Source organism: Sorex araneus, chromosome 2 (assembly GCF_027595985.1).
Source record: "Sorex araneus isolate mSorAra2 chromosome 2, mSorAra2.pri, whole genome shotgun sequence".
Taxonomy (NCBI): Eukaryota; Metazoa; Chordata; class Mammalia; order Eulipotyphla; family Soricidae; genus Sorex; species Sorex araneus.
The window spans coordinates 267,685,098-267,694,170 of record NC_073303.1 but is presented as its reverse complement, the minus strand read 5'-3'; the positions used below and the strand labels follow the sequence as shown (position 1 = coordinate 267,694,170).

General features: G+C 61.0%; 1 protein-coding gene across 1 annotated transcript; it reads right to left on the bottom strand.

The window, feature by feature from the left end:
* Nucleotides 1-512: 512 nt before the first annotated feature.
* Nucleotides 513-2,114, bottom strand: CHST2 (carbohydrate sulfotransferase 2). Its single transcript, XM_004603183.2, has one exon. The coding sequence runs from the start codon at nt 2,097-2,099 to the stop codon at nt 540-542; it is 1,560 nt and encodes a 519-aa protein (XP_004603240.2). The 5' UTR covers nt 2,100-2,114; the 3' UTR covers nt 513-539.
* Nucleotides 2,115-9,073: the final 6,959 nt, after the last annotated feature.

Here is a 9,073-nt window from a genome sequence, read left to right as displayed (position 1 = left end):
AGAACTTTTGTAAACAAGGTTGGGGTCACTGGACCTTGACTTCCTCAACACCCTCCCATCGGAATGGACGGCAGGTGGGGACGCGGGGGGAGACGGGCGGGAGAGCTCGGGAGGGCGCGGAGGGAGAAGGGGCCGGTGAGGAAAAGGAGTGGAGGGGCTGGAATGGAAGAGGGAGGGAGGGTAAGGAAGGAAGGGGAAGGGGCGCGGCGGGAACGGAGAGAAGGGGCGGGGCGGGGAGGGGCCCGAGGCCCGGGCCGGGCCGGGGAAGCGGGTCCGCGCGAGCGCGCGCGCGCTCTCTCCAGTGGGTCTTTGCGGAGATGGGTGTGGCGCGTGTGTTGTGGCTGTTCCTTGAAATTCAATGACTCAAAACATCGACAGCAAGTGCCTGCGTGGTTATTTATACGGTGGATCTATAATAGGCTATGTGGGCTGCCGCGGTTTGGGTCTGGGCTGCTTTTGTGGAAACAACAGCCCGCTCCCGCCGGGTGGGGGGTGTCTCACGGGGCGGGGTCGCCTCCCCCACCCCACCCCACCCCCGCTCAGAGCCGGGGCTTCCGGAGCAGGGTCTTGCTGAGGTCCTTGACCTCCTCGGGGCTGCTGACGCGCTCGTAGCCCAGCAGGGCCATGGGCTGCGCGCAGAACTCCTCCACCTGCTTGATCTGCTGGAAGGTGAGCGCGCTGCGCCAGGCGCTGGCCGCCTGCGTGGCGTTGCGCGCCGACACCACGAAGGGCTTGGACGACGAGCCCGAGCCGCTGGTCATGTTGAGGGCGAACTGCTCCATCTCGGGGCTCACCCAGAGCCCCACGAAGTCGTACACCCGGCGGAGGGTCTTGACGGGGTCCCCCACCAGGTCCTCGTACCGCACCACCAGGTAGTGGCCCTGCAGCCAGCCGGGGGGCTGCAGCGCGGTCTGCAGGGTCTTGGCCATGCTGTTGCAGATGACCTCCATGGCCCCCAGCGCGTGGTAGTCCGCCGGGCCCCCCACGCCCTCCTTCTTGGCGCCCAGCTTGTGGCCCGCCGCCTCCAGGAAGGGCATGCGGTGGGCGCGCGGGTCGCGGCTGCGGACCACCTGCAGGCTCTCCCGGATGAGGCCGTGGCGCGAGCGGATGCGCGAGCTGGCCACGGCCCGGGGGTCGCGCACCAGGTGGATGACCTTGAGGTCCAGGGCCGGGTCGCGCAGCAGCGGCGCCAGCACGGCCACGTCGAAGACGCGCACGCCCTTGATGACCAGCGTGCGGTACTTGCGGCACTCCTCCTCGAAGCGCGCCAGGCGCTGCGGGGGGCACTTCTTGCACACGCGGTCGTCCACCAGCCCCACCACCTCCTTGCGGTAGGCGGGGCAGAGCGGCGACGAGCACACCACCTTGTTGGTGGCCGCGCCGAAGATGCCCAGCGTGGTGAGGTTGCGCCCCCCGCTGCCCGCGGGGCTGTACAGCTGGAAGACGGACAGGTCGCAGCGGTAGAGCGCGCTCAGCATGTCCCGCGCCGCGCCCTGCAGCGACACGGCGTCCCCCGGGTACAGCTTCTGCCACACGTGCCACACGGGCTCGTAGAGGAAGAACACCTCGGGGTTCTGGTTGAAGAGTTCGCCGAAGAAGGACGAGCCCGAGCGCCACGTGGTGAACACGTACACCAGCTGCCGCTTGGCCCCGCCGCCGCCCGCGGGCCCCAGCGTGCCGTTGCCCGGCGGGGCTGCGGGTCCCGGGGGAGCCCCCGGGGCCGCCCCGACGGCGGCTGCGGCGGCGGCGGGCGGGCGGGGCGGGGTCCGCGGGTCCGAGCGCGGGTGCGCGCGGGGCGGCGCGGCCGGCGGTGGGCCCGGGCGCTCCCAGCCGCCCCCCGGCGCGGCCGCGGGCGGCCCGTCGGGGCTACAGTGCTGCAGCGGCTCCTTGTGCCACTTGTAGTCCAGGAGGTTGAGCATGGTGAGCACCAGCAGCAGCGCGTAGCCCGCGCACAGCACCAGCGCCTTCCTGCGGAACACCTTCATCCCGAGCGGGGACGCGGGCCAGCGGCGGCCCGGGCGCCGGGGCCACGGCGGGAGCAGCGCGCGCGGCGCGGCGGGCGCGGCCGGGGGCAGGGCTCGCGGCGGGCTGCGGATCATCACAGGCGCGGCCCGGGCCGGCGGCGCGGCGGAGGCGGCCCTGCCGCAGCCCGAGAGGGGGACGCCGCGGGCCGGCTGCGGGCGCGGGGGCTGGGGCCGCGGCTCCGGGGCGGGCGCGGCGGCGGCGGCGGCTGGTCCCCGGCGCCCGGGGCTGGCTCTCCCATGGCAGCGGCTCCGCGCAGGACCTGCGAGGGGAAGCGGAGTGAACGGCTGCGCCCCCCGCCGCGCCCCCCGCCGCCCCCGCCCGAGCAGCGCCCCCCGCGGCCCGGCCCGGCTCCCCCGCCGCTCACCTGCAGTCGCGGGCGCGCCCCGGAGCGGCCCGGGATCACGACCCGGCGCGGTGCCCGGCTGTGGCTCGGCGCCTCGCGCGCGCTCTCCGGCTGGGGGTGGGGGGCGGGGGGGTCCCCGCGCCTCCGAGGGGCCCGACGGCCTGGGCCGCCCGAGCCCGGGGCCGGAGTTGCGGGCGGCGGGCGCCCTGCGGCTGGGGAAGGGAAACTTTGCCCGGGCCCCGAGCGCCCGGCTCCGGGATCGCGGATTCCTGCCTCGCACGGGGGCGCGGGGGGCTTACGCGGGTCCCGGCTGCCGGCCGGGCCGCCCCGCCTCGCTCGCTCCCGGCCTCCGCGCCGCGGATCTGCCCATGTCGCCGGCGGCCGTGGAGGGGGCGCGTGGAGCCCGGGCAGCGGCGGCCGCTTCCATCACTCGGAGGATGCCCGGGCGGGCATCGCCGCCGGCCCCGCCGCTCCGCAGCCGCCCGCCGGCCCGGAAGGACGCGGGCACACGCCGATCTGGGCGCAGGAGCCCGGGCTGAGCGCTGCCCGGCCCGCCCCCGGCACCGGGCGCTTCTGGCCAACGAGGAACCGGGGCAGAGGAAGCCCCCGCCGCTGCCGCCGCGCGCAAGCGGCGCCCGGAGGATGCTGCTACCCGCCGCCCCCTACGCCGCGCGGCTGCAGCGCGCCTCCCGCCTGCCCGCGCCCGGTTGGTGCGCGCCGCCGTCCGTCCCGCGGCTCCTCCCCTCGGCCGCGCCGCCCTCCTCCTCCTCCGCCCGGCCCGCGCCGGCCCCCGCGCACGCCGGGCTCCAGCCGGGGCGGCTCGCGGTCCACGGCGCCGGGCCCCGCGCGCTCTGGCTCCGGGCGCCGGGGACCCGGGAGGATGCGCGCGGCCGCCGGGCTCCAGAGCTGCCCGGGCTCGGCTCGGGGGAGGGAGTTGGCGCTGAAGTTTGGGCCGAGATCGCCGCCCCCGGCCGCCCCCTCCGCTCCGCCCCCGGCCTGGGCACCGCCCGGGCACCCAGGCGCCCCGCGCCGCGCTCCACCGAGGAAATGTTCAGGCTCCCGACCCCGCGACAGTGCTCTGGATGGGGGTTGGGGGGGGAGTCGGAGGGAGCAGTGCCCGCTTTCCTGAACCCGTGCGCTAGGGGTCCCCCGTCGTCACGGGAGCTGATCCCGAGCCCCGGCCCCCCTGCGAGGCCTCCCGCATCGCCCCTCCCACCGGTGCGCGCTCGGTGGGCTGAGCGGGGACCCGGGAGTGCGGGGAGCGGGGCGGAGGGCGACCCCCCGGCACGCACAATGGAACACGTCTGCCTGCTCGCTTGAGCGACATCAAAGAGCCCGGCCCCCGGGAAGCTGCTGTGGAAAGAAGAAAGTCATCTGAGTTGCCCTGCGTACTTGAAGAGAGTCCGTCTCCCTCCCTCCCTCCCCCCGCCCTGCTTTCTCCATTTCTTTAATTCTCATCAAAGAAAACGAAGCCACGCCTCACTTTTATCCGAGAAACAGGGACGATTCTAAGGACCCCTGGGTTTGGACAGTCACGGGGGTTAGATGCACAGATGCGCAGGGGAAAGGGGCGGGGGTCTCAGTGGCATCGTTTTGCTCTTTGCGTGGAAGACCTCCCCAAACAACTGCTTCAGGAGCTCTTGGCGGGAGGGTTTTGTTTTTTTTTCTTTTTGGGTCACACCCAGCGATGCACAGGGGTTACTCCTGTCTCATGCACTCAGGAATTACTCCTGGCGGTGCTCGGGGGACCATATGGGATGCTGGGAATCGAACCCAGGTTGGCTGCGTGCAAGGCAAACACCCTACCCACTGTACTATCACTCCAGCCCCGTGGAAGGTTTTCTTTAACAGCTGCCCTGGGGGGGCGCTGGTGGAAGTCAGACAGAGCCTCGGGTTTGAGGCTTCCTCCTCAGGATAAAGTGTCCTGCGCACTAAGATGCTAAAGTGGGTCTGGGGGAGCCGCTGAGAGCAGGAGCTCATTGCGGAGAAATATTCAGAGAATCTGGGGGCAGCCCCTTTCCGGGACAACCCCTTCTCTCCTTCCCCTCCCCTGGGGCTCCCTGGGGTCCAGGGTTTGGCAGGAACCCCGGGCCTAGCGATGGTACAATAGGATCGGGTGTTTGCCTTGCACGCTGGCAACCCCGGTTCAATGCCGACACCCCACATGGTCCCCTGAGCCTGGCAGGAGGAACCCTGAGCTCCGAGCCTGGAGGAAGCCCTGCGCGATGCCAGGGGTGGTCCCCAAACAAAACAAAGAGCAGCTTCCCTCACTAGAAAGGAGAATTCTCTAGAAAGGAGAATGAGTCAGACAGATGTGTTTTGTTGCAGTATCACACACACACACACACACACACACACACACACACACACACACACCCCACAAGCACCTTCCCTCACCTGTTCATGGTTTCAATCTTTCTGTCCCCCCCTTTACCCTCCCCACAAAAACAAAAATTGCGCTGGCACCCCTTGGGAGCCGAAGAGGGCGTTCCAGAGGAAAGCAGATCTCATTCCATCCCAGCGTGATTCCAGGAGAAATCATTTCTAATATCTGTAATTCGGTCTGGGCCTTGTGGTCTCTCGGAAGGCACCTTACTTGCAGTTACCTCATGTAAAGACTTAAGCAGTTGTTTGCATAGGAGCAATTTTGTGCAGATTTCCTCTCGCTTTGCCAGAGTTGGCGAATAGTCGCCGTGGTTGTCAGCCGCCCCCTAGGGAATGAGCCACTGGCATAAATTTGCAGCTTCCGCCATCCCCACTCTCTCCCTGCAAGTACTTTCAAGTCTTCCACAGTGTCCTTTGATTAATTCCAAACTCTCACAACTAATGAAATCGAAACATTTGCAGCGGCCGCCCTCCTTCTTTGGGTCTGAAGTCCCTTTCTGCTTTCATCCTTTTAGCCCAGGAATGGCGCAGACATCTAATAAGCCCCGTCATAATCATCCCGCTGGCAAGGGAGTCAGCCCTGCCACAGGGCTGCACTGCATACGCTCTCTAGTTAGCCCCTTGCAGGCTTTTCCAGAAAACGGTTCCTGCGGCTTCTCTGTTACCTGTGATGGGGGACGGACAGGGAGGTGAACCGGGGCTGTGCTGAGCGCTCAGATCCCACACAAAGAGGAGACTGGCATCTGAGGGTGCTCTGGGGCCGGTGCCCATCCCGGGAGATGTGTGACACAGACTTTCTGGAACTTTCTTCCATGATCTGCACTGGGGAGAGCCCTGAGACCGGATTGTCTGAACGTTCCCACCCACCTGAGGGTTTGCCAGGTTCATCTTGAGGGTGAGGCTGCACTGGGTGCCGAGCTAAATCCTGACTCCAGGAGCTGGAGCGATAGCACAGCGGGTAGGGCGTTTGTTTGCCTTGCACACCGCCAACCTGGGTTCGATTCCCAGCATCCCATGTGATCCCCAAGCACTGCCAGGAGTAATTCTTGAGTGCAGAGCCAGGAGTAACCCCTGAGCATCGCAGGGTTTGACCTAAAAAGCAAAAAATAAAATAAAAAATAAAAAAATCAAAAGGTGCCCTTTTAAAAATACTAAAATGCATACTCAGAGCCCAGGAAACTCTGGAGGTAAAATCCGGTGAGTTTTTTGGGGTTTTTTGTTTGTTAGTTTTTTGTTTTTTTTGCTTTTTGGGTCACACCCGGCAATGTACAGGGGTTACTCCTGGCTCTTTACTCAGGAATTACTCCCGGCGGTGCTCGGGGGATCATATGGGATGCTGAGAATCGAACCCACATCAGCCACGTGCAAGGCAAACGCCCTACCCACTGTACTATCACTCCAGCACCCAGTGAGTTTTTAAATGTACGTGAAATGGTGAGATTTTAAGAGGGGCTTGGGAGACTTACTTTAACTCCCTCAGAAAAAAAATAGCCTAAATAGTCATATTTAGGTGATGTTGCAGAGTGATGAGAAAGGGGGGAGGGAAACCTTGCAAAGAAGGCAACCAGATGAAAGCAGGGCCGAGCAGAGGGGTCCCAGGTGAAACCCACCCGTCCATCCCTCCACCGTACCTGGGGTGGGAATAGTGTGGACAGAGTCAGAGGGAACGAAGGAGATTTTGACACTCTTCCCTGACTGGGGGGCTGGGGCTCTGCCTGGCTTACTCAAACCCTCAGTTTGTTCTCCCTGACTGAGGAGAACCCATTATGTTGTTTTTTTTTAATTTAAAAAGTTCTATAAAATCTTCTCACGAGAAGTCAGATCTTAATGAAAGTCTATCAAACATTCAAGGGTCATATTATTTCTGTGTTATGAAAACACCTTCAGGGGCTGGAGCGATAGCACAGCGGGTAGGGCATTTGCCTTGCACGCGGCCAACCCATGTTCGATTCCCAGCATCCCATATGGTCCCCTGAGCACCGCCAGGGGTGATTCCTGAGTGCAGAGCCAGGAGTAACCCCTGTGCATCGCCGGGTGTGACCCAAAAAGAAAAAAACACACCTTCAGAGAACAGAAAAATTGGAGGTATCCCCAGCTCGTTCTAGGGGGGATTTGAGAGGAAATTTCCCCTGAAGTGATTCAGAGAAAAAAAAAAATGAGTCCTTTTCACTGGTTAAATATAACAAGACTCTTAACTGTCAGCCAAACAAATGTGACTCAGCTTGGGAAGAAACAGTAACTAGGACCACATCAGCTCATCCCAGGAAAGCAGGGAAGACTTGATCATTATTAAGTCCCCCAAAGGGACCAGGTGCTGATCTAATTCTCAGGGAGGGAGCAGAAGTGAATCAAGGCCGGTTTCATTACCCTCATGAAACTGACTATCTGGAGTAGTGGGAACACATACACACACACACACACACACACAAACACACACACACACGCACACACACACACACATACACGTGCATGCATGCACACACATGCACAGGTTTTAGAGAATGGCAGGGACACTGGATGAAATAAAATGGGTGATGTTGCAGAATGAGGAGAAGCTGTTGTAAATACAGGAGTAGGACCTTTGTCAAAGGGAGGTGACCCTCGCAGTGGACGGTAAAAGCAGGGATGAGCACCACATGCAGAGTCCTTATGGGTAGGACCCACCCACCCAGCTACCCGTCCATCCATCATCCATCTGTCCATCCATTCATTTATTTGCCCATCCATCTTCCCTCCATCTACAGTCCATTGCCCATCCATTCATTCATGGACCCATCCATCTGTCCATCCATCAATTCACCCATCTATCCACCATTCATCTTCTCATCCATCCACTCATTCACCTATCCATCTTCCCATCCATTCATTCACCCACCCATCCAATTATCCATCCACCATCCACCTGGTCATCCACTCGTTCACTCACCCATCCATTCATCCATCCATCCAACCATCCATTCATCCACCCAAACATCCATCCATCTATCCATCCACCCATCTATCCATTCATCCATCCATCCAGCTATCCATCCTCCCAACCACCCATCCATTCTACACGCACTGGTCTCCTGTGGCGTGCCAGACACCCTGAATCTTATCAGAGACTAAATAATGGCCAATGTTACCACCTTCTCATGCCACAGTGGAGCTCTCACGAGATGGCCCCTTCTCCCCTTAGAAGGGACTCTCCCCTTTCAAGCCTGTGGTTTACTTTTTCCTGAAATTGTGTGAATGACTCCACACGCATCCACAAATTCCCCTCCCCGCTAACTTCTCCACAATCAGTTTCTGTTACAGCCCCAAACTCCTCACTGACGTGGTGTCTCACTATCTGATTACAAACATGGTTTGCCTTGAGCCTTCTCCTTGCCTTACTCTTCACTCGGTGCTCTCACCTTTAGCTTCTGGATCTAGCCAGCTGGTGCTCCCGGGGAATCCCAGTTCAGTCCCCACAGAGTTTCAGTGGTCTCATCTTCCCCTGGGCCTCCTTATCACCCACACTGTAAGGTCACCATGCCGTTAGCCACTAGCCATGACTCGGACACCTTGTGGTCAGATTGGCCTCTAGAAACCACATGAGTAGGTGGCTGGTTTCATTATTGACTCATGATAGTCCCCTACTATATATTTATAAATATATGTGTGTATATATATATATGAACTCAGGACCTTCAGATTATGAGACTGACGCGCTGCCTACTGTGCTAAGGAAGCGTGCAGCCAACCCGGGTTCAATACCTCCACCCCTCTCGGAGAGCCCGGCAAGCTACCGAGAGTATCCCGCCCACATGGCAGAGCCTGGCAAGCTCCCCGTGGCGTATTCAATATGCCAAAAACAGTAACAATAAGTCTCACAATAGAGACATTACTGGTGCCCGCTTGAGCAAACAGATGAACAACAAGACGACAGTGCATATATATATGAAATATGTGTGTGTGCATACTGTAGGTTGGGTAGGGAACCACAAAGAAAAACAAAGGGGAAAGAACAGGAACCCAAGAATTTGATCTAATAATTCATTTCGTGAAGTTCTGAGCCCTGGGGAGAGATGAGTCCAAAGAACTGACCCCACCTCCCGGTGGCCAGAGGAGAGAAGGAAAGTCGTTCAGAACACTTTGCTTATAGCGAGCGAGGGAGAAACACCTTCCTTCACTGCCACCTTGTTTACTCGCCTATTGCTTATTTCCAACCCTGTGTGGTCTCTGCCAGCTACTCGCCTGTGCTCCATATTTACTAGTTGGCTGGCTGTCGGTCCTCATCAAAGCATCCCACAGTCTCGGGGAAAGAGCACTGGTGTTAAACGCTCTCAACAAGGAGAC

What these genes read in the sequence shown, in the direction of transcription:
- CHST2 (XM_004603183.2), bottom strand. Translation starts at nt 2,099, where the DNA reads ATGATCCGCAGCCCGCCGCGAGCCCTGCCCCCGGCCGCGCCCGCCGCG.